Source organism: Capra hircus, unplaced genomic scaffold, assembly GCF_001704415.2.
Source record: "Capra hircus breed San Clemente unplaced genomic scaffold, ASM170441v1, whole genome shotgun sequence".
NCBI lineage: Eukaryota > Metazoa > Chordata > Mammalia > Artiodactyla > Bovidae > Capra > Capra hircus.
In genome coordinates, this window is record NW_017189688.1 from 13,331 (window position 1) to 37,651 (window position 24,321).

The window sequence follows — 24,321 nt, forward strand, 5'->3', positions numbered from 1 at the left end:
GAGGGGCACCCCGGGGGTGCCTGCACCCACTGCCCATTTGGAGAAGTGGCCGAGGCACCTTGGGGCTGGCCCAGAGAAAAGGCAGAAGACCACCGAAGGGAGGAGGGGTCACCTGCCAAACAAAGGCGGGAGGGCCTCCAACCAGGTGGAAGAAGGGGCCTGCCAGGCCCAAGAAGCCCCCAAAGCGAGGCTGACGCCCAGCCCCTCCCCCGCACTCACCGTGGCAGGGGGGCGTTGGGGGCGCACCCTCCGGGCTGGGCCTGTGCCAGAGGAACCCCCCCGAAGGCTCCGCCCCGCGGGGGGCCCCCACCCCCGGCGCCGTTTCCCCTCCCCCACCCGAGCGAACGCAGGAGGGACTGGCTGCTCGGCCCGCGCCCCCTCCCCCGCGGGCGGCGGTGACATCACGGCCACGGCGGGAGGGGCGGCGTCGCGCGCATCACTTCCTCGGCGCCTCCCGCCCGCGAGGACGGACGGACGGACGACGGGCGGGCGGTGGACAGCGGCCCGCGGCCCGCGGACGGGCGCGAGGGGCCGGCGCGAGCGTGGGGTTCGCGGCCCGCGGCCCTCGGCTCCCCCGGCCCCATGGCGGGCCCGGCGCCTCCCGCCGCCGACGAGCTGCCCGGCCCGGCCCGGCGCCTCTACTCCAGGTGGGCTGGGCGGGCGGCGGGGACGCGCGGGGACCGGGGGCGGGGGCCGTGGACGCAGGAGGCACGAGTGGCCGGCCCGGAACAAAGGCGGCGGCGGCGGCGGCGGGCGCGCAACGTGGCGGGGATGCCCCTCCCAGCCGGCCGGCGGGGGGTGGGGGGACGCGGGGTGCCGAAGGAGGGTGTCGGGGTCAGGGTGCCCCAGGGCGGAGGAAGGGGAGTCCGAGGGTGGGGGCGCTGGGCCTGCCACTGACCACCCCCTGGAAACCGGCAAGGGAGGGGCGTCTAGGGGGTGGGCAAGATGGGCCCTTCTGGCCACAGTGTCCAGGGCTGGGAGAGGGGCCCCTTCTCCAGCCCTGCCCTGCCAGCAGCTGGCCTCTAGCACAGCAGGTGTGTGGTGGGGGCTGCCAGGACTGCCCTCCCCAGCCTGGCACCTCCTTCCCACTGCCACAGCACTTGTGGGGAGGGGACCACGGGTGTGTCACGGGTGGGGCCCATCACCACCCACCCACCCGCCAGATACCCCTGCTTCAGCAGATTGCAGCTGGGCTGGGGTTACAGAGCCAGGCAGCTGGGTGGGTGTGTGCCTGCCTGAAAAGGCGCCTGCCTGGGGCGGGTTCCCGGGTGATGCCAGTGGTCCGGGCCCTGTGCCCTGTGCCCATCGGGGATGACGGCGTGGACCTGCCCCTGGGCCGCGTGCCTGCTTGGTGACTCCCTGCTGGTCGAGGGCGTGCTACAGGTGATGCCCTGGGCCTGGCCTGGGATGGGGAGGGCACAGGCCTCTGAGGGCTTGCCTTCGTGTGCAGGTGTCTGGCAGAGCGGGGCCGGCACGAGTGCTGGGCAGGGCCTGCTTCCTGGCTGCGGCTCCCGGAGGCAGGCCTGGCTCCTCATGGTCTGGACAGGCCCCTGCCTTGGAGTGACCTCATCCAGTTCCCCCAGCCATCCTTAAGACCTGGGGGGCTTCTGAGTCTTCAAGGGGCCTAGCATGGGCTACAAGGATTCTCCAGCCCAGCCGCAAGCCTCTGCCGGGTGCCCCACCGCCCCTCTGTCACCCCCCCCCACACCCTGACCTGTGGAATGAGGCCCTGGCGGCCCCTCCCACCTCTGTCTGGTCTGTGCTGCTGGCTGGAGACACAGCCCCCATTGTGTGGTCTCGGGATGGAGCGCTGAGCCCCCAGCCTGACTCCCGGGCCCCACGCAGGGGGAGGAGCGTGCCAGTGGGTTTACTGGCAGCTGACCCCGGAGGCCTGTCCTTGAGGACTCCTGCACGGCAAAGCCCCCAACCCCCTGCCCCTGTGGGAATGGGGCCCTCTGCGGGCCTCGTCTGCCCAGGGTGGAGGCCACGTTCTGGAAGAATGGCAGGCGTTGATCTGGCTGTGGGTGTGTGTGCAGGGGAGCTGTGGGTGGAGGGGGCCCCTGGGCGCTTCAGCCTTGGGAAACCCTGCGCGGTGGAGCGTGTGGTCCACGTTGTGCTAGCCTCCCCGCTAGGCTTGACCCGGGAGCCTGATGTGTGGGTGGGTACAAGCACAAGGACCAGTGGCCTCGGGGAGCCGTCTGTGGGCAGGGCAGCAGAGCTCAAAGCGAACACCCAAGAGGCCCCGGGTCCTGCCTGGACTTCTTGCAGGCTGAGGGGGGGCATACCTGGCAGAGGTTGGGGGGTATACCTGGCAGAGATTCTGAGCTCATGGGCAGGAGCCTGCTTTCAGGGCCCGTGAGGAGGCCCGTGGGGATGGGGGTCGGACCTGAGCGTGGCTGGGTATGCGCAGGGTCCTTTCTGCTCGGAACTAGCTTCCAGAGGCCGCCATAAAGCTGTCCCCTTGGAGCCTGAGTGTCCAGGGAGCCCCGCTGTGGTGTGGGAGCCCAGGGCTGCCCTCAGCCCGGCACCTGGATGCCCCACAGACAGGAGCCATTGGGTCTGAGCACTCCATGGGTGGCTGTCCCAGAAACCCCAGCGTGTGGGGGGCTCCCTGGGGCCAGGTCAGGTCTCCTCTGCCTTGTCCCCGCCCCCCGGCCCCTGCAACCTGGTGGCTCCCCTTCCCACACCAACATTCCAGCCTGGGGAGATGAGTCCGGTTCTTACAAAGTGGGTCCTGCATTTGGGCTTCGCACTGGCACTGAGAAGGGACTGAGCGTGAGTGTGTCCACGAGCCCACCATGTCCCGAGGGGGCCCTGGAGAGGGGACCAGGTCAGGTAGGCAGAAGTGGGTGGGGTCTCACCGGAGCGATTAACACTGAGAACCCTGGTGCACTGCCCCTGGGCCTGTTTCCCCCGGGGCAGAGGTGTGGGGCAGAGGGCCCGGGGGAATGGGCGGGTAGCCAAGAAGCCCCCACAGTGGGGGAGCCGTGGGCCGTCCTCTTCTGAACTCCTGCCTTCTGTGAGGCCAGCAGCTGAGTGCTCCTGGCAGGGGCTGGGAGAGGAGACTGGGGTAAGGGGCTCGTTAGAGGTGCCCCCACCAGCAGGTTCCCGGATGGGGATGCCATGCCACTGGGCTCCCTGGACGTGTGACCCTCAGGCGCTTTCTGAAGCTGGTGGCAGACACGCCTCTCCCCTTCAGTGCTTCCTGCCTCCACCAGGCCGCCTGTCCCTGCTGTTCTGAGCATCCCCAACACTAAAGGGGAGTCAGTGTGGCTACACTCTGGGGACGGCAGGAAGGAGTCGCGTGGGGGCCCTGGGGCGGCTGCCCAGGCACCCAGAGTGTGGGTGATGGCCTTGGACAGGACTGACTGCCTTTAGCAGAGAGGGTTCGATGGGGACCCAGCCCCCCACCGGTGAGCCTCTGCGATGGCGCCCAGGGGACACTGGGCCGTCTGGGGAGACAGGCAGGTGGGGGCCTGTGTGGGCAGAGGGCAGGGCAGTAGGGGCCAGGGCTGACGGCTACTCTCGGACGCTGAGGACGGGTGGGAGGGGTACCAGGGGTGACTTGGTGGCCAGAGCAGTCAGGTCGGCCGCTGGGCGGTCAATAAGCACTTCATTAACTGGTGAGCCAGTGGGCAGGTGGCGGGAGCTTGGCAGACAGTGCCCTGCCTCCTGGCCACTGTGGTCTGGCTGCTGGGAAGGCTGACCCTGGTCAACCACTTTGAAGGAGAGGTGTTCCGGGCCGTGCTGGTGCTGGAGAGCGGATCTCACAGGTGGACGTGGCCCTGCTGGGGCAGGCAGTGTGGTCCCTGAGGCCTCTGAGGCTGTGGGCCCGGTCTCGCCCTAGGCTGTAGGGGACTGTCGGTTAACAGTTAGGCACCCGTTTAGCCCACGTGGCAAATCCCAGGTGTACGCCCCTCTCTGGGTTTGAGGGGTGGGGCTGGTGAAGGGGGAACTGAGACCGCAGTCCTGGGCCCTAAAAGCCCTGGCCGGTCTGGCCCAGAGCCCCAGGGAGCCCCTGTCTCGTGCCCCAGCGGCCTCTGGGTGGACAGGCCTGCTGGGGGCCCTGCCGTCCTGCAGCGTGGTGTCCTGGGCAGTGGACAGGGACAGGCAGGCTGGCTCGACAGGCCAATACTGAAGCGGTGGCCTCGGGGTGCCACAGCTCTAGCGCGTCCCCAGTGGACACGGCTCCGACAGATTCCTCCAGGCCTGTGGAGGTGGTGTGGAGATCAGACTTCCAGAACCTTCTTCACTGAGTGAGGAAGTGGGCCTGGCCAGGCTGGGCCGTCTCGCGGGGGAGGGGAGAGGATGGCCTGCAGTGCTGGTGTTGGGGGGCTGCTGCCCCGGGAGGCGGAGGAAGGACCTGGGGTTGACATGAGGGTGCAGAGTCTGGGGGTTCAGTTTATTGGCAGGAGCTGGGCAAGGAGGAGATGGGCCAGGCCCTGTCCTGCCCCTCAGCTGAGCCGTCCCGGGGGTGGACAGAGGCCTCAGGGACTGGAGGAGGGTGCCCTGTCCTGGACCCCCTGAGAAGCAGGGCCCGGTGGTGGATGTGGGTGCGGCTGGCCTCAGTCCTCATCCTCATACCCTTGATTTGCCCACCCAGTGCCCTCCCAGACACCCCTGCCCCGGCCAGAGCAGCAGCATCTGCCGACCCTGGTAAGCTGATGCTGGCCTGGATCAGTATCCCGGGCGGCTTTGCCCCAGGCCTCCCGCCGCCCCCCCGCCATCCTGTCTCTGCTCAGACCCAGGTGGTCTTGGGGGTCAGGGCCCACCCTGGCTCTCACTACCCATGAGCCCAGCCTCTCCCTCCCTGTCCCGGGTTCCTGCTGCAGCCTCGCTGGGCCTCCTCCCTGGCCGAGGCCCGTGATTGAGACAGGCGAGCGACCTGGCAGGAGGGGCTGCCCACGGGGCCGTGGGGGCGGTGGGCGGACAGAGCGCCCAGCAGGGGTGGGCCACTGAGGTGCCCCGAGGGGCCTTGGGCTTCTCCCTGCTGCTCTGCCAGACCGAGCCCCGGGGCTGGGCTTCAGCACTGAGCACCCCCCACCACCACTGCTCCTCCAGAGGCTCTGCCCTTTGCCCAGAGAGGGTCACTCTAGCCTCCTCATCAGCCAGAGCGCTGGAGGAGCTGGGAGCGGGCTGTGAAGGTGGCCCAGGGGCTGGCGGGTTTCAGGAAAGGCGCTGGGGTGACTGGAGGGTGTCTGCTCATCTCAAGGCCCCAGCCCTGGGTTCCTCCAGGCCCTGCCCCCAGGTGACACTCGAGGCCTGGAGCTCACTCGATGGTCAGGCACTGGTCACCCAGCAGCGTCCCGGAGGCTCAGGGGACTAACAGGGTGGCTTGGACCCTGTGCCCCCGTTGACCCTGCTGCAGGCCAGGCTGGGCGCAGGGGCGGACATGGCAGGGGTCCAGGAGGACGGGGCAGGGCCAGGTGAAGACCCTGCCCATCCCAGCTCTGGGGGTGGGGGTGGGGGGCCACTTGCACTGGGTCCTCGCTGCTCCCACAAACCAACCAGGTGCTCCAGGCTCCTTTGTGCTGTGTGGCCGGGTTCTGGCCCCAAACCGGCCACAGGGCTGGGGGGCAGTAAGAGTCTGGGGGCGGGGTGCTGGTGCTGTGCTCCCCCTGCCGGCTGTGTGCCAGCCCCTGAGGGGAGCATGTGAACAGGCTCCCTTGGGGCTCCTGCCCGCCCGCCCTGCTGACGGTGCTGATCCCAGCTCTGAGCCGCCCTTGATCCTCTGATCCGCCACAGGCCCTGGGAGGCTGTGGAGAACCTGCCAGAGACCTGGGGGGTCCGTGGGAGCCCGCTACCTGGGGGCGAGGGTGGGGTCGGGCAGGGGACCCCGCGGCCGGCACACAGCCAGGACCAGCTGGCTGGGGAGGAGGTCAGAGCCCCCTGGCATGCCGGCTGCTGCCCCCGAGGGCCCACCCGCGGCCCTGAGCTTGGCCGAAAAGGCCGTGTGCAAGGTGGTGTACGGCGCCCCGCGCCCGCGCCCGCTGCTGCTGCCCGTGGGCCTGGAGCTGTGGCTGTATGTGCAGAAGATGCGAGACCTGCGGGGGAAGAGGTGTGGCGGGCAGGCGGGTGGGCAGGCAACCTGCAGGGGCGGGGGCGGGGCTCCTGGGACCCCCCTGCCTGGTGCCTCCGCAGGAGGAGGCCTCCCCCCATTGGCACTCCCGGAGACGGCCACACACCCTGGCATCGCACCCCTGTGCCCTTGACGTCTAGGTCCAGGGCCCTGCCCGCTCCAGAAACCTCTGAGCTACTGCTGCCGTGTGTCTGGGCAGGGAGGGGGCGGCTCCTGTGATCAGGTCAGGGTCAGTGCCTGTGGGGCTCCGGAGACGCCCACGTTTTAGACCCTGAATCCCCGGGAAGGAGAGGGCAGCTGGCCATGTGGCAAGCAGCTGGGCAGGGACAAGCAGGCCTTAATTAAGGAGCCCCATGCATGGCCCTGGCGGTGGGGGTACCGCTGCCCGTGGGCAGTGACGTGGTGTCTGGAGGGCAGGGCGCTCGGCGAGGCGGGTGTGTTGTCAGCGGGACACGCTGACGGGTCTGACGGCCGAGTCTCAAGTCCGGGTCCCTGACCTCCAGCCCTCAGAGGCTGCGGGGCTCTGGTTGAGTCTCGGGGAGGCTGGGAGAGGGCTGGGTCCCCAGGCGCAGGCCCTGCACCCTCCAGGAGGAGAGGATCAGTGACCCCGGCGTGGGGGGGTCCCGGGGAATGCCTTGAGCCTGTGGGGTGCAGGGCACAGGGCTTGGCTTCTCTGGGGGTTCGCAGCTGCGTCCCAGCCTGTTCTCGAGGTGTCACCTGGTTTTCTCAACGACTCAGGGGCAGCACGAATGGGCACTGTGATCTGTCTCAGAGGGGCCTTTGGATAGGGCAGTTGAGAAGCACTGGCCTAGAAAACGTTGCCTGTTTCTTAGGGAAATACGTTGACTCCCCGGTAACTCCTGGTCGTTGCTCAGTCCTAACAAGGTGGGAATGAGTTCGGGGGTGCAGTGGGCCATTTGGCGAGCACACTTTAAGTTACTCTTCCACGAGCTCTGGTGACACGTGAAGGCAGTGGGAGTAAGGGGATGGGGACGGGGTCTTGAGCCGCCTCCCACCTTTCCGGGGCTCACTTTTGCGGGCTGTCTCAGTGGGGTAGGGCGGCAGGAGCCCCTGCCCTCTATTTAGGCCCCCGCCAAGACTCCTTCTGTGCCTGCCACCCCCCTGTCCTGCTCTGGCCCCAGGGCAGGACATCAGCTCAGATGCAGCCTTGCCCCCAGAGGTTAGGAGGTTCAAGAGCTTGGAGGTTGGGCCCCACCACTCTAGGACACAGGACAGGGAAGGGGCTGGTATCGGCTTTCACCGATGTGGCCCCGACTGTCTCGTGACCCTGTGAGCCTCCTGTCCTCAGCGGGCATCAGGGCCTGCCCCAGGCCGCTGTGGCCCCTCTGGAGGGTGGCGGGCGGCGCCCGGCCCAGGGGCAGCCCCTCTGCCTAGCAGCCAGGAGCCGGGCCGGAGGCTGCGTCCTCCAGCTGCAGGGGTGGCTGCAGCTGTGCGTATGCCGTCGCCCGGCAGTTGGGGTCCTGGGCTTGGCGGCGGGGGCGGGTGGGGACGGACAGTGAGGCTCTGGCCCAGTGAGCCACACAGCGTGCTGGCCTGGGGGGGTGGGCTCGCTGCCAGACCCAGAGCTGCCTCTGTTCGTTCATCCAAAGGGAGCCGGGCCCCAGCCGTCCGGGGCGGCCCCGCGGTGGCGAGGAGGAGCCAGGGCCCCAGGCCTGATGGCGTTACCGGGCCCGCTGAGACCCCTGACCCGTCCTCTCTGCCCAGGATGGAGGCCTCGTGCCTAGAGCTGGCCCTGGAGGGTGAGCGGCTGTGCAAGGCGGGCGACTTCAAGGCGGGCGTGGCCTTCTTTGAGGCCGCCGTGCAGGTGGGCACCGAGGACCTGAAGACGCTGAGTGCCATCTACAGCCAGCTGGGCAACGCCTACTTCTACCTGAAGGAGTACGCGCGGGCGCTGGAGTACCACAAGCACGATCTGCTGCTGGCCCGGTGAGCGGCCCAACCCCGCCCGCCCCGCGCCGAGCGGCCTGCCCCGGGGCCCGCCCCGCGCCACCGCGGACCCCGCCCATTCAGCCCCTGCCCCGCCCCCGGCCCGCGCCGAGCGGCCTGCCCCGCCCACTCAGGCCCCGCCCCCGCCCCGCGCCCCAGCGAACCCCCACCCATTCAGCCCCCGGCCACACCCCGCCCCGCTCCACCGCGGACCCCCGCCCATTCAGTCCCCTGCCCCACCCCCGCCCTCCCACACGCCCCTCTTTCCCAAGGTCTCCGGTCTCCTCTGGCCTCCAGAGCTTCCCCCCGCCTGCTGCCCCTCCCTGTCCACTCCCAACCCCAGCCCCCAGACCTCCCAGGCAGGGCCGGGCTTCTCGGTTCTGAGCACCTTGGCCGCAGGCCTCCCCCTCCAGCCCTGAGCCGTGCTCTCGGGACCAGCCAGCGGGGGGTGCCCGTGTGCGCTTGCAGAGCTGCCACGGGGTGAATTCCCATCGCGAGGCTGCCGGCGTTCCCGGCCTTGAAACTGAGCTTCACCAGGACCTCCCCGAGACCTGACCTGGCTGACGGGCGATCCTGGGCTGGGCCCACCCGCCTCGGGACCCCCGCCCAGCACCATCCCAGGGACTGTAGGGCGCCCCCAGTCCTCAGAGGCCCTCACCCGAGTCTATGCTGGGCTCAGTCCTGGGTTCGGCCCCTCACTCCTTTCTGCCCTCCAGGACCATCGGTGACCGCATGGGGGAGGCCAAGGCCAGTGGGAACCTGGGCAACACGCTCAAGGTGCTGGGCCGCTTTGATGAGGCCGTCGTCTGCTGCCAGCGGCACCTGGACATCGCCCAGGAACAGGGGGACAAGGTGGACAGGCGGTGCTGGCCGGACGCCCCAGCTGGGACTGGGCCCCAGAGGACACCACCCAGGGCCCCAGGCGCCCTGGCTGGGAGGAAGACGGGGGATGGTCCCTGTTCAGAAACAAGGGCGCTTCTGGCTCACGTGGAGGCCGTGGGGCTGAGTCCTGGGCCCCCGTTTTCCCTGTCTGCTCCCCTCTCACCGACCTCCCCGCTGAGTCCAGCGATAGTCCCCATCACTCCTAGGCCAGGGGGCGGTGGGGGTGGAGGTGGCTCTGGGAGGAAGCCTAGGCAGAGAGGCTCTGCTGGGCCCCTGATGGCTGCTCAGTGTCCTCCCGGTGACCTTGCAGGGTCAGTGTCCCTGCCTCTGTACGGATGACGTCACTGCCGTGGGAGGGCTCCACTGCGGAGAGGTCACCGACTTGGCCCAGTCCCCCTTGGAGGTGGCAGAGCTGGAGTCCTTATCCGGGGTGTTAGAGGGGTGACCCGAGAGGGACAGACCCCTCCTCATGACCCCTACCTTAGTGTTTGGACAAGGTGATGCCCTTGCGCTCGTAGCCCCAGGGGCAGGGAGGACCACAAACCAGGCCGTGGGAATACCAGCTCTGTGCGCAGGGTCTGGGCGCCTGGCTCCTTGGGACTGCTGCTTTGGAGGCAGCCCCGGTCTCGGTGTCACCCCCAGGTCGGGGAGGCGAGGGCTCTGTACAACATTGGCAACGTGTACCACGCCAAGGGCAAGCAGCTGTCCTGGAGCGCCGCGCAGGACCCAGGGCACCTGCCACCTGCTGTCCGCGAGACGCTGCGCCGGGCTTCCGAGTTCTACGAGTAAGCAGAGCTGGCGGGGCCCCGGGTGGCTTCCCTCCCCACAGCACCCACCCCTGGCCTCCTCGGCCCCCGAAAACCAGAGTCCTCGAGCTCAGCACTGAGACGCCCCCATTAGGGGGCATGACCCCCGGGGGCCATGGGCTCAGCATCCTCTGGCCTGGACGGGTGGCAGGGCGTTGCTGGCGGGGATATGGCTCACATGCACTCGGCCTCCAGGAGGAACCTGTCCCTGGTGAAGGAGCTGGGTGACCGGGCAGCCCAGGGCAGGGCCTACGGCAACCTGGGCAACACCCACTACCTGCTGGGGAGCTTCACGGAGGCCACGACCTTCCACAAGGAGGTGAGCGGGACGGCGGGGCTGCCCCCAGCCCCCTTGCTCCGTCTGGGCTGGGTGCCGGGGCTCCTGGGTTGCACCCTGGGCACGCGAATGTTGGGCTGGCTATGCTGGGTAGGGGGGCAGCGCCTGCCACCGGTAGCAGGTCCTGGGTTTCCCCGTGACCACCTCAGGCTTTGCGTCTGTGTCCTCAGCGCCTGGCCATCGCTAAGGAATTTGGAGACAAAGCAGCAGAGAGGAGAGCCTACAGCAACCTGGGCAACGCCCACATTTTCCTGGGGCGCTTTGACGTGGCCGCCGAGTACTACAAGTAGGCAACCCCCCACCGCCCGGCCAGGGAGAGGGTGGGCTGGGCAAGGGCGCCTGGACAGCAGGCCAGGGAGGTGTCCCACTCCCCACCCCCCACCACAAGGCCTGCCCATCTGTTCCTCCCAAGGCCTGCCCACTCAGCCCCCCCCCCCGGGTCCTACCCACCTGGCCCCCGTCAAGGCCTGCCTGCCCAGCTGGTGGGCCCTAGGAGGGCGTGGGCAAGGGCGCCTGGACACCAGGCCAGGGAGGCACCCCCCCCCACCCAGCCCCCGCCACAAGGCCTGCCCGCCTAACCTCCCTGGGGCCATGGGTTGAGGGGGGCAGTGCTCTGTGTTGCCCCAGGGGGGCAACTGGTAGAGCCCAGAGAGGCCCCCATGGGATCCTGGGGCTGGATCCGCGACCCCCCCATCCGTGTCTACCCCTTGGAAGGGGCTTGGGGAACGCAAGCAATGCGCTGGCCCCCGGCGGAGGGGACTCCTGGAACCCTCCTCCCTTCCTGGGTGACCCCCTGCTGCCCCACGCCGCCCCCCCTCCCCAGGAAGACGCTGCAGCTGTCCCGGCAGCTCAAGGACCAGGCGGTGGAGGCGCAGGCCTGCTACAGCCTGGGCAACACATACACGCTGCTGCAGGACTACGAGCGCGCAGCGGAGTACCACCTCCGGCACCTGCTCATCGCCCAGGAGCTGGCTGACAGGTGTGCGGCGGGGACGCGCGCGGTGCAGGCCCTCGGGGGCTCCGACCGCCCCCTCGGGCCCCAGGCCAACCACAGCAGCCTGTTGGCCCACTGGTCTGGGTCTGAGCCCCGCTCTGCCTCTGACCACCACGGGACCCACCCCCCTGGGGCTCAGCCTTCTTCCATAGGTCAGCCACGCCACTCGCCGGGAGGGACTGGGGAGACCCCTGGGCGCTGAGCCGGCTGGGCCCCAGTCCCTGGCCCGTTGCCCCCTTGAACAACACCCGCTCCCCTCCCGCCTCCCTCTTTCCACATCTGTGTGCAAAGAGACAGACCGACTGACAAGACCCCTAAGCTCACAGCTGCTCGTGCAGGTCTGGGGTGGGGGTAGCGGCCACAGCAAGAAAGCTCGGAGTCCACAGGCCAGAGCCCCTCGTGGCTAGAGGAGAGGAGGGGTCTCCCAAAAAGCCGCCCTGCTGGGAGGCTTCACAAGAGGCCATGGTTTTTCTTTTGGGTGACGATGTCTTGGAGGTAGTCCGAGGCGAGGGCTATAGATTGTAAATGTACATAGGGTCGCTGAATTGTGCACTTTATGGAGGTTGAGGTTATATTATTTTTACCTCAATTTAAAAATTAATGAGCCAAGGAAGTGAAGTCGCTGCCACCACCAGGGTGAGAGCCTCACCGGCCACCTGGGGGTGGTCGAGGCCACACCTGGACCACCCACCCTCCCCATCCTTTACCACCTCCCATGGTGGGGGGGCCTGACCACCTGGAGGCTGGGGGCTTGGGACGGTGGGACTGAGTGGGCAGGCTGGCAGGCCTGGCGGGCAGATATGGACTCAGTTTCCCTTCCTGGCAGAGTGGGCGAGGGCCGGGCGTGCTGGAGCCTGGGGAATGCCTACGTATCCATGGGGAGCCCAGCCCAGGCCCTGACCTTTGCTAAGAAGCACCTGGAGATCTCCCAGGAGGTGAGCCGGGCCTGCCCTGCCCTCAGCCCCCAAGCCTGCCCTTCACCAGTGTTGGAGCCCTCCCCCGGCCCTTCCTGGCGTTGCCTGCAGACATCTGGGCCATGTGCCTCTGTGTGCCCTGAACTTTTTCCTGGTGGTCACCATCTCTGCGAAGGGGCCCCGCCACTCCGTGACTTCAAGGGCCTAGTGGCTCCTCCTTTCCTGCAGCCAGATGGTCGGGAGGGGGCAGCAGGGGCTCATTCTCACCCCTCCAAGTGTCAGTGTTGCCTTTGGAAAGCCATCCTCCGCTGCGTCGGTCCCTGCCAGAGCTGCAGCAGGCTGGGCCTCGGCATGCCTGCACCCAACGCCTGAGTGGAAATAACCTGCCAAGGGCAGTCCTGGGCACGAAGGCACAGCCATTCCGCGGGGAGGGTCTTCCCCTGGGACTGCTCAACCAGGCACCTTCCTAGGGAAGTGGGCCTGTCCACCCAGGCCCTCCCACCGTGGCCAGGGTCGCCTCTGGGTTGGTGGGCATGGGTGGGCCCTGGCTCCTGGCTGGCCCCGCCTCGCCTCACCCCTCCCGGTCCTTGGCCCCCACCCTTCCCCTGGGAAGCAGCCCCAGGTACAGAGCCAGGTCCCCTCCCTCCCCAGTGCTGCCCAAACCCACCACCGCCCCATGTCCAGGGGCGGGCAAGGCCCTTAGGTGTCCAGGAGGTGGGGGGTGGGCAGGGGAGCTTGGGTCAGGGGAGGGCCTGGATGGGGGGCCCTGGAGCTGCACTCGGGTCCCCCTCCCGCCCTTCCTGTGTCCTGCTCGCGGGTAAGCACAAGACCTCCCTGCCACGAGGGTGCTCGCCAGGGCTCCGGGGGATGTGAGGCTGAGAAAGGCCGCCTGCCCACGGGAGGGCTCCACGTGGCACAGCTGGACTGGGCTGTGGGGGGCTGTACGCACCCTGGGAGACCACCCCTCTGGGCGTGGTGGGGCCCGGTGCCCTTGGAGCCCCGGGGTGGCGGCGGTCCTGTAGGGGCCTGCTGACCCGGCCCCCCTGGCTGCAGGTTGGGGACCGCAGCGGGGAGCTCACAGCCCGCATGAACGTGGCGCAGCTGCAGCTGGCTCTGGGCCGGCTGGCCAGCCCGGCAGCCGCGGAGAAGCCAGACCTGGCCGGCTATGAGGCCCAAGGTGAGTTACGGGCCGGAGCGGGAGGTCCCACGGCCCCCGCCCCAGGCTCTGACCTCAGCTCGGGTGCAGGGGCCTGGGAGGGCAGGGATTGGCAGGTGGGCTGCCAGCAGTCGGTGGACACTGGCTCACGCTGGGGGGCTTGGTGGGGTCTGCCCCCAGACTGGAGAACGTTTAACGGAGCTGCCAGGTTAGCGACGGGGTCCCTCAGAAGGTGTTGAGCCCCTGTCCCCGGGGTGTCAGCCTCTGAGGCCCATTACCCGCCTGTTCCGGAGCTCAGTGGGGGGTGGGCAAATGACGGGGTGCCAGGGGCAAGTTGGATCCAGAGATGGAAAGTGGTGACGGACAGACGGGGTCTCTGCGGGGCCAGGGGGCCCCGGGGCCGGTCCTTTCTGCCTCTGGGGCAGCGAGGGCCTGGGGTCACCCTGAGTGAGCCCCTCAGGTTTATCACCAGGGCAGATATGAGGATGGGGAGGGGGGCTTCTCCCTGGCTGCCCCCCTTCCCTGAGACTGAGGAATGTCTCCAGGCAGGGGGCTGGGCCTGGGGGAGGGCTTCTTGTAGGGACAGAGTGGGGACGGGGCTGCTGGAAGGAGGGAGGGGGGCCCAACCAGCCAGAGGCTGGATGCCAATCACCTGAGGCCGGCTGATGGCCGCAGAGCCTGTAATCTCACTGGCAGGCTCGCCCCGTGTAGGTCAGTGACACTCCCCCAGGCAGAGATTAGTAAGTGTGTGTTGGGGGGCAGAGGGCAGGGGGGTCAGGAAGGGGAGAGAGGAGGGGAAAGGCAGGGGGAGGGGTGGCTCTCAAGTTTCCGGGGAGTCCGGCCCCCGGTCCCTCGTGGCTGGGCTCCCGAGGTGCCTGCCTGCCCTGGCCTCTGAAGCTCCCTGGCCCATCTGGCTGCGGTACTGGGTCTCTGGGGTTTGGGGCTGTAACACTGGGGGGTTCGTGACAGTGGCCAGTCTGGAAGCCAGGGACACGCGTTGCCCTCTGTGATGGAAGGGAGGCAGCAGAGGCTCTGGGACCCTCTGCCGCCCTCGTTCTGGGGGCGCTGTGGCCGGTGAGGGTGGGGAGCAGTGTGGCCCCCCTCCCCTCGCTCCCCACCCCATCCCAACCTGTGCACGCTGACGTCTGCCCTGCAGGCGAGGTCTCCCCAGGGTGGCAGCTCTGTCCAGGACCCCCTGGCACGCTTGGGAAGACCGCCCTCTGGGAACCCCAGCGGCGGGTGGGGGCAGGGCCAGGCCCAGCATCTTGAAGGACTTCCCTGGAGGCGCGGCCCAGTGGCCGTACGCTCTCCTGGTGTTTTCCTTCTCCGGGCGGGCAGAGGAGAGGGGGCCGCAGGGTGGGGCGGGAACAAGGCGGCCTCTGTCCTCCCCGAGCCTGCTCCTCTGCTCTGCCCGGGGCCAGACCCTTCCCCGCCAGGGCCCCCGGAAGTCTCCTCCCCCCCAGGCCGCCAGCTCCTGGCCGCCAGCAGACGCTGGATGAGGCCGTCCTCCTGGGAGGACGGCAGCAGGGCCCAGGCCTGCGGAGGCAGATCAGGGGGCCCGGGGATGCCACTGCTGGAGGCAGGCCAGCACCCTGAGTCTAGGCAGCCTCGGAGGAGACCCCGGATCCGGTGAGACTGGTTGGGGGTGGGGGGCGGGGGCCGCAGCAGGGCTGTGTGCAGGAGTGGCATCGTGTGCTCATTTACTCATTCACCGGTTCATTCCGGGGCACGCTGAGCGCCGGCGGTGGTCTGGCCCAGTTTCCGGAAAGCTGGGAGACCGTCTTCTGGGAACTGTCTTGGGCACGGGGAGTGTTGGGGGGGGACAGCTGCAAACCCAGAGCTTGGTAGTCGGAGGGGTGTACCCAGCCCTGGTGAAGGGGTGTCCTCACAGGAAGAGGGAGACCCTGGCCTGGGTCGGGGGGACCGGCCACAGCCCTTGTGGTGGGCGTTGCCTCGTGACACCGGTGAGGCCTGTGGTGGTGCCGGGCCTGGTGGTCACCGGCCGGCTGGGCCCCAGGCCTCAGGGCCTCGCCTCCCAGCCTCGATGAAGACAAGGGCACAGTGTGCAGCTGCAGGCCCCAGGGCCAGCTGGGTTCAGTCCGTGTGACCCTCACGGCCCTCTCTGCCCCCACCCCAGCAAAGAGGTCCCAGAGCCGGTCTGGGTGGGCGGGGCTCCGCCTTGCCGCCAATGCCCCGGGTTAGGGTCTGTCCTCCCCAGGTGCCTGGTGTGCCCACCCCTGCCCATCTCAGCAGGGCGCCCCGGGGGCGGGGCGCGGTGGACAGTTTCCTGCACCCCCGGCTGCATGGTTGGTGCACAGGACGAGGGAATCAGTCCCGAGCCCTGGGGGGCTGCCCACCCGGCCCCTCTGCGGGACGCCCATCCGCCCCACCGCCCCAGCTTGTGCCTGCCACAGTCCCCTCACCCTCTGGGCCCTGCTCGTGGTGCCCTGGCCCCAGAGCCCCAGGAGTCCCTGGACACCACGCCCAGCCATTTCTGGAGGCGGGGTGTACGTCGGTGTCACACCTAAGTGACTGCTTAGGCTGCGGGCTCTGGCCCTGGCTTGACCAGGTTACCTCGCTGAGCCACCGTGTCCATGTCTGAGAAGCGGGCTGGCTGGTCATCCTGGGAAGGTGGTGGGCGGGGACAAGGGCATGACTCACGCCCTGGGAGGGCTGAAGACCAGCCCTCTGTCTGTCGGCGTTCAGCAAGTGGCCTGCAGCCCACGCAGGCTCCCGCGATGGACAGACCAGAGCCGTGGGCCACGGGCGCCTGCCTGTCCCCGTGTCTGTCTCCTCTCTGGCTCCTCTCAGCCTGGCCTCCAGGGCTCTCCAGGTGAGCCTGCCCTGTCACCCGCCCCATGCGGGCCCGCCTGCGACCCAACAGCCCATCCCGCTCTGGCTCGCCCCCCGGGGCTCTGCGGCCTTCTCCAGGCTGTTGCCTTGTCTTGAGCCCCCGTGTCCATGGTCCTGGAGGGTGGCTGGGACCTTCTTTGCCGGGGACGGCCCAGAGGGGACAGCGCATGAAGCTGCACATGGCCTCACACAGTAGGCGCTCAGTAAACGCTGGCTACTTGTTCTATTTTCAAAGTACCTGCTACGTGCTGGGTCCTTTCCGAGTCTGCGGGCCGCAGCAGCGATAAAAAGCGACCCATGCAGAAAGTCAGTCATGCTTCAGGTGCTCTGGGGGCTGGCGGGGGTCTGGGGCGGGGCGGAGGCAGCCGTGAGTACAGCAGTAGGTGAGCCACGCAGAGGCCGCGGTCACGGCCAGCTTGAGCCTTGTGAGAAAGCCCACAGACAGGGTGGCCTGCCAGCAGACACTTACTCCTCAGAGGTTCTGGGGGTTGGGCGTCCAGCAGTGAGGTGTCCACGCGGTGGGGTTCTGTGGGGGGGCCTTGTCCTGCAGCGCAGATGGGGTACGGGTGGAGCTGAGAGTGTGGAGGGGCTGTGCCCCCCCGGGGGCCTCTCTGTCTGCTGTGAGCCTCAGTCACCCTCACTACCTCCCAGGCCCCGCTGCCTGGACCATCGCCTAGGAGTCTGGGGCTTCAGCATATGAAATCTGGGGGAGCCAAACTTTCAATCTGTACATGACATTTGAGTGAAGACGTGAAGGAGGGCAGGGAGGGTGCCCGGAGCTCGGGGAGGAACCGCAGCCTGGGTGAGGGAACAGCCGTGCAAAGGCTCCGGGGCAGGGGAGGGGGTGGGGGTCTCGTGGACCTCATATGAGTCCCCAGAACTCTGGGGCTTCTCTCAGGCCCTGGCATGGAGGAGGGACCACAGGGCAGAGCTGGGAGGGCGGTTCAGGGCGGACTCAAGGTGGAGCCGCCAGGAGCGGGGAGTGGATGCAAGCACGGAGCCAGGGGCCCTGGGCTGGGCAGCTAAAAGACCTGCGAGTTGGAACAAGGAGTGTCAAGATGCCTGGTAGGGACAGAAACGAGGGTGAGGGGCTCAGACTGGGTGGTGGTGGGCAGTCCTCAGGAAGTTTTCCAGGCCTGACCCCCAGGTGGGCAGGGCAGAAAGCCAGCCAGCGGCGCCTGAATGCCCCCAGTCAGGGCCGGTTCAGCCCTAGGACCGTTGGAAGTGCCGGGTTCAGAACGTGCCTTGCAGACAGAGGGTGCATTTAGCCCAGCCCAGCCGGAGGGCCTTCTGCCCGCCATCCGCAAGGGCCATGAGGGGGCCTGCCCTGGAGCCGGGCGCGGCTCAGAGGGGCCGTTGGTGGTGGGGGCTGGGGCGGGACGGGAGCAGCTGTGCGGGGCTGGGGCCCGGTGTCCAGGATGGGGAAGCCGCTTGGGGCCTCGAGGGAGTCTGGTGAGGGCAGCTGAGAGCAGGCCCCGCCGGCTGGGGTGAGTAGGCGCCTTGGGACGGGGGTCCCTCTGGCTCTGTTTACTCCTTGTGTGGGCGTGGTGGGCAGCGAGGTTCCCCTCTTTCTGCTCCTCTCCTTCAGCCGTGGGCCGAGGCTGTGCCCCTCTGGCTCAGGGCCTGGCTGAGGCCCACCGGCCAGCGGCTGTTTTCCGTGGGGGCAACAGCAGGCCTGGCCTGACCAAGGGGGCTGGGCAGCAGGGCTAGGGGCTGGCAGCTGGCCTGGTCCTAGGCCTGCGGACACCTTGGCACGGCTGGTCGGGCCATGGCGGCCACTCCCTCCCCAGCTCTGGGACGGTGGCCACAGATGCCCCTCCAAGGACCCCTGGCATCACCAGCCCGGCCGGCATGTTTCTTGGCCTTTGGGGAAGCGGGGGTGCGGGGGTCAGGGTGGCTCCTTCCACCCCTGGGGGCCAGAGTGGGGAGGAGGGCACAGCAGTCCAGCCGCCGCCTCCAGCTGCTTTGGGACGCCTGCCCCTTCCTCCTGAGGCTCCAGACATTCCGTTTGTTCAGTCTGGACTGGTCTGGAAGACTGGCCGCCAGAGTCGGCTCCCCTCTGGGTACCGTGTCTCCCACGGAGGGTGCAAGTGCAGGAGACAGGCCCAGGCTTGGGGTCGGGGGTGCCAGGCTGGGGGCTCCCGCTCTGCCCCCCGTGGCCATGAGCCGTGGCGTGCACGCCTGGCTGCAACGAGGGGCTGGATGGCGCGGCCTCCGAGTCCAGCTCCCCTCGCCTTGCCACAGGTGTCCGCAGGGCAGCTCAGCTTCACAGGGAGCCGGGTGCTGTGGGGTTTGGAGGGCAGCCCACCACATCTGTGACTGTGGCTCAGTGGGCATCTGAGATGGTTCCCCTGCACTGGGGCTGGGCAACACGCCAGCCTGCCTGTCTGACTGTGGAGGAGGAGGAGGGCGCCCAGCCCCACAGGGTGTTAACAGGTCCAAGGCCAGAGATGAGACCCCCAGAGTGTCCACCAACACCCGAGGTCTTGCTTGCCCCTCGCCCTGTACTTCCTGGGCTCATCCGGCCCGGCCCTCAGAGGCGAGCTTGCTTGGCCCCCGGGAGGACCTGGGCTGTCTAAGGTATGGGGAGGGTGCAGGACGAGGGAACCGCAGAGCAGAGGCTGAGGCCCGCGGCCGTGCAGACGCAGGAGGGGCGTCCTGGGGGAGGGAACAGTGGACACAAAGGCTGGTGGGGAAGAGCCAGGCCCAGAACTCGGTGGGAAGCTGGAGTGTGGGGTTGGGGGCCAGCAAGCCAGACTCTGCCTGGCCCCTGTGTGGTCAGCGCCCTCTGGACACCTGGGTACTTGTCCAGGTGGGGCACGGAAGTCGTGTGGACATTGCGCTGGCCCCCACGTGGGTCAGGAGGTGGGAGCTGTTGGTCCCTAGCCCCCGGGCCGGCTGACCTCAAAGCCTGGGCCTGGTGCCAGCTGATCGGGCCTGCTCTCTTGCAGGAGCCAGACCCAAGAGGACGCAGAGGCTGAGCGCGGAGACCTGGGACCTGCTGAGACTACCCCTGGAGCGGGTGCGTGGGGACCTGTGGCAGCTGAGGGACAGGGTGTGACCAGCCTGGGTGTGTGTGTGGAGCTTATAAACGCCCGCTGGGATTCCTGCCTGCATCCAGTTCAGGGGAGGCCGACGTGCCCTCTGTGGCTCAGGACCCCGCACAGGCCCCACCCCTGCCCAGAGGGGCTCCTGGAGGCCCCATGGCTTCCGTGGGCTCCCTTCACCACCCCGTCGGTCCCGCCAGCAAGGCTTGACCCACCCAGGGTCAAGCCGCGGTCCCTAAACATGGCAGAACCCCCGCGGCCTGGCCAGCCCCCACCCCGTCTGCTCACAGGTAGAACAGTGGGCCTTGGCACTCTGGACCCCCAGGGGAGGGTGCTGTGTGGCCCTGGAGCCGTGGCCTGCCCTCTCGGAGCCTCTGGTTCCCACAGTGGACTGGACGCTGGTCTCCATTACGGACAAGGCTCAGGGCCTCCCACGGTCACCCAGCATTCAGCCCGGGAAGGTGGGCGTTGGTGGGGGGAGTCTGAACTCCTGCAGCACCGCCCTGCCTCTCCTTGCCCCCTGGCCACCCGGGCCCCTCGTGTTCTCTTCCCTTGGGCACCCGAGTGCCTCCGCCGGGGTCGGCGACCCTCTGCGCCTCGCGCTGGGGAGCGCTGGTTCGAACCGCTGGCCATGCCCAGCCTTCCCCCCTCCAGGAGCAAAATGGAGACAGCCACCACTCGGGGGACTGGCGGGGGCCTGGCAGGGACTTGCTCCCTCTCCCCGTGAGGAGCAGGAAGTACCAGGAAGGGCCCGACTCGGCTGAGAGGAGGCCGCGGGAGGGCGGCCACTCCCCACTGGACAGCGCGGACGTCCGGGTGCAGCTGCCTCGCACGGTAGGTGACCCCTCCCCGGGCGCTGACGGAGCCCCTGGAAGGGCTCCACTGCCCACCCTGACCCACCCGCCTGGAGGCCGGGCCGGGGTCTCTCCAGGGGCTGAGGAGGTCATGGGTCTTTGCTGACCCCTGGCTCCTGGTGGACACAGGTCCTGCTGAAAGGCCAGGGCACTCAGTGCGGTGTTGACCCACTGGCCGGACGGAAGCCTCATTACAGGGACCACAGGCAGCCCAGGAGGGGTCTTCAGGACAGCTTGGGGTGCCGCTCAGGTCCTCGAGCCCAGTCAGCAGCCCCGTCCTGGGGACATAGCATGCAGAGATGGATGGACAGGGGCCGGGTGGACAGATGGACGGGGACAGACGGGGGTGCGGGGGGAGGGGCAGGCTCCTTGCTGCCGGGCAGGCGTCCCGCTGTGCCTGGGCGCCTAGTTGGCCTCTCCAGGCCCTCGGGGTCTGGTCAAGGTGCAGGAGGCACAGAGGGGCACATGCCCCGAAGCGTGCGGGTTCAGAGGTCAGCCTGGAGCCCTCCCCCTACGCAGAATCCCTAGGTCCAAATCTGAGAATTAGTCTAAAAATAGTTCCTTCAGGGGTTTAGTCAGCACCTCCCAGCCTCCGCAGGCCGTGGGTGCTGTGTTGGGTATTCTTAGATGCTTTGTACCCACCTTCCCACGCGCCTGGGGCGGCCTCCGCTGACCCTACCTCACCCCGGCCCCACTGGGCGGCTGGCCGACGGGCACAGTCTGTGTCCGTGGAGTGGGATGAGGGAAGGGCGCAGGGCCGAGGAAGGTGCTGGGACCCCTGCGTGGGGCTCCGTCAGGCCCCAGGTGAGAGGGCCTGCTTGCTGCTGGCGCTGTCTGTGGGAAAGGGGCCGGCCCTGGCCCTGCCCTCGGCCCCTGGGGCAGGGACGTTGTCCCTGGTGCAGCAGTGACTTTGGGGTCTGACTAGGTGTGGCTGCGTGTGGTCTGAGAGGCCCGAGTATTTGTCCTGGGGCAGGGGTTTGGGAGCAGGGCCGTGTCAGCCCTGAAGGTCGGGGGCATTTTGGAGTAGCCCACCCAGAGGGGTGGGCAGGACAGGACCCGGTCGGGGAGCCACGGTGGGCTCTGGAGCAGGAAGCCCTGGCCTACGCTCATTGCCCCACCGCCTGGCTTCACGCAGGACTGCACATACCAGCTGATGGTTGGCCGGGCTGTGAGACGGGGGCTGAGAGCGGGGGCAGAGCCTGCACCCCAGCTGCTTAGCAGCACCCCTGCCCCCACAGCAGGAAGTGCAGAAACAAGTCTGACTCTCGAGAACCCTTCAGCCACACCTACCTCCCTACACAAAGGCAGTTTTGGAAGGCGTCCCCAAGAGGCATCTGAGCCAAAGCCATACACCCCACCCTCCCATGTGGGGGCCCCAGAGCCTTGGGCCCCAAAGGCAGGACCTGAGGAGGCGAGCACAGGCCGCCCAGTCACAGCCCGGCCGACCTGCCTGTCCACTGGTCCAGCCGCTCTGCGCACCTGCAGTCCTGGGACCCCTTCTGCCAGACAGGTGGCCACTGAGGGGCAGGGTGTCACGGGTGCCTGTTCACCGCAGCCCTGGAGGGGACCCAAGCCCCTGGGAGGGAAGGAGATGGCCTGAGGGCTTCCAGCGGGGAATGGTGGGCTGGGATTCTGAGCCAGGGTGAGCCCCCGACACCCCCCGGTGGGGCTGTGTAGAGGAGAAGGTGGGGCTGCAGGCTGAGGCAGTGCCCCTGAAGAAAGATCCCACGACACGAAGTTCAGAGCTTGGCTTCTTGGGCTGGAGGCCCGGACCCCGATAGGCTGAGTCTCGTGTCCAGCAGGCACCCAAAAATAGGCAGCCTTGGAGGGCCGGTCTGCGCGGCAGCTCTGAGCCCTCAGTGGAGGGTGCCGGACAGAGGGGCCCAGGAGGGCGTTCTGCTGTGCCCATCCTGTCCTCGCCTCTCCTTCGGGGCTCATGGCTGCCTCCCCAAGAGGCCTTGGGTGGTCGACCCCAGGCCAGGCGGACACTGACCCCAGAGTCCTCCAAGAGCAGAAAGGGATGCCCCCCCCGCCAGGGCAGCAGGAGGCTGCTCTGGCTGAGTCTTAGTCTGAGGCCGGGCCGAGGGCTAGGGGACTGCTGCGTGGGGAGGCGACTGGGCAGGGCCCCCCCCCGAGGCCCAGGACAGGGAAGGGCCCCCCGAGGCCCAGGACAGGGAAGGGCCCCACCCTCTGTCTCTTCCCTGCGCTGGGCCGGCTCAGGCAGGAAGCAGGGGCTGCTGTCTGCGGGAAGGTGCTCCTGACAAGTCCCACCCCCACCCCGCTGCAGTGACCGCCCGAGGCTCCAAGCTCAGGGAGATCCATCTCTGAGTGTTTACGGACAGTGTGTGCATGTGTGAGTGTGCACATGCGTGTGTGTGTGTGGATGTGCGTGTGGCCCATTTCTGAGTGTTTACGGAGAGAGAGAGTGTGCATGTGTGTGTGTGTGAGCGCGCGCCCCATCTCAGTTTTTACGGAGAGAGTGTGTCTGTGTGTGTGCGTGCAGCGGGGGTGGGCGGGGACGGGGAGGTGCCCTCGCCCTGGGGCCTATTTAAGCATCAGGCTGACAGGGCCGGGTGGGTCTGGGCAGAGAGGCAGCACTGGGTTCTGCAGGCAGGGCTGCCCAGCAGGGACCCTGGCCTCCTGCCCGGGCTCCACGTGGTCCCGCGCCCCAGTCCGCCTGGCTGCCACTGCAGCAGCTGTGGATCCACGTGAGTGTGGGGTCCCCATCGCGGTGGAGGCTCATGGCCTCCGGGAACTGGACTCAGGTGGCCAAGCGATCCCCGCCTGGAGGCTGGGGTGGGTGGATGGTCAGCCAGTGCAGTTCCCTGGGGGGCCGGCGCCGTGGGGCAAGTCCAGGGCATCTGGCCCCCGCCCTCCGTCCTGGGCAGCTGGCCCAGTGGGAGGGGGCCACCCGGGCTAGGGGTGGGGAGGGTTCGCGCCACCAGGGCTGGCTCCTTCCTCCCAGGGAGAAGGTGGGCTGACGCTTCTGCAGGAGGGGCTGGAGTGGGTCTCAAGCAGGCCTGACTCCTGGATAGAAAGACCAAGTCGGGCTAAGGAGAGCGTGGGGGGCGCCCAGGTCTCCAGGTGCGTCCTGCTGGGGAGCAAGGCTCTGTCCTGAGGGAAGGGCATGGGCCTCCCCCTCCGCCTGTGGCCTCAGTCCAGCAGTGCCCAGCACAAGAGGTGCCTGCCCTTCACAAGTGCTCCTGGGCTCCGGGGGAGGACAGCTGCCAGGCCCTGGGCTGGTCCCGGGTTCTGGGCAGAGGTGGCTCTGGCGTGGCGCCTGGGGAGCCCGGCTTGGGATGGTGCCGTGGAACAGCCGGGAGGGGCCCCCTCTCAGCCCAGCCCTGGCTGAAATGGAGGAGCCTTCAGCATCCTGCCCCCTCCAGGTGCCTCCCTGGAGTCTGAGCTTCAGCCTGTGGGAGGCTGGAGGGGCGTTGGGGGCACACGTGTCCAGTGACGTGGACCCCCCGGGTCACCCCTCTCCTGGGAGGGGCCTGTCATCGTTCACCCGGGCTGTGGTTCACCTGGGAGACCCCAGCCGGGGCCAGAGGCCGGTCTGGGGGTTGGGAGCACCAGCTGTCCCCTGCGGTGGGGCGAGGCTGTGCTCAACCCTCACCCATCAGCCTGGGCCCCCTCCTCTGCAAGCAGAGCCCTGTGCGGAGCCCTTTTCAGTTCACGTTTGGACCCCAGCCCCTGGCCGCTCTCTGCAGGTCCCCAAGGCCCTGACGGGGTGAAGCCAGTCCCCCAGCCAGGGCCCTTCTGGGCCGGTCGGCGTGAGCTGTCCCTTCCCTCCAGGCTCCATGGGCACCTGCAGGAGAGCAGATCCCTGCAAGGCAGGACTCCAAACTGTACCCCCAGCCTTAGCTCTGGGCCTGCCCTGATCAAGCAGGGGGTAAGGAAGGGGGTAACCTGAGAGCCTGAGCCTCAGCAAGGTCTCCTCGAGAGCCACCCGCTCGGCTCCCGCCCCGCCCCACCACGCCCACGTCGGCCAGTGGACGAGCCTGGGTCTCAGCAGGCTGCGCTCCAGGACTGAACTTCCTCCCCGTGAGAGGGGTGGGCGATGGGCTGACCAGAGCGCCGGGGGTCCTCCATTTCCAACATGCTCTCCACAGAGTAAACTGAGGCCAGTGGAAGTGGGCTTGCCCAAGGCCCCCTGCCAGGTGGGACTCAGCCTGCCTCAGTGACCTGGTTTCACGCCTGTCCATCTTGTCCCACCCCCAGCCCAGAGCCATGGCCCCGGCCCTCCCATCCCGACCCCACCAGGGGGCCTTCTCACCCGAGCGTTGGTGCTCACCGGTGCACACTGATGCCCACCGCGGGCATCTCCCCCAGGACTCCAGCCTGGCATCCTGGCTCTTGCCCTGCCCCAACAACCCAGAGCAGACCCCGGGCTGCTGCGTGGTGCCATCATCCCTGCAGCCCCCTCCTCGAGCACTGGCAAAGGGGTGCATA

At 68.3% G+C, this 24,321-nt stretch overlaps 1 protein-coding gene across 1 annotated transcript; it reads left to right on the top strand.

Moving 5' to 3' along the window:
• Positions 1–542: 542 nt before the first annotated feature.
• On the top strand, positions 543–19,849 carry LOC102190425 (G-protein-signaling modulator 1; the record flags this gene model as incomplete). Its single annotated transcript, XM_018044680.1, is given in 11 exon segments — positions 543–647; positions 7,805–8,026; positions 8,743–8,878; positions 9,551–9,693; positions 9,910–10,033; positions 10,222–10,337; positions 10,875–11,030; positions 11,872–11,980; positions 13,013–13,136; positions 18,920–18,990; positions 19,670–19,849. Coding segments are annotated over 11 exon segments (1,446 nt in total), but the record flags the coding sequence as incomplete, so codon positions are not given.
• Positions 19,850–24,321: the final 4,472 nt, after the last annotated feature.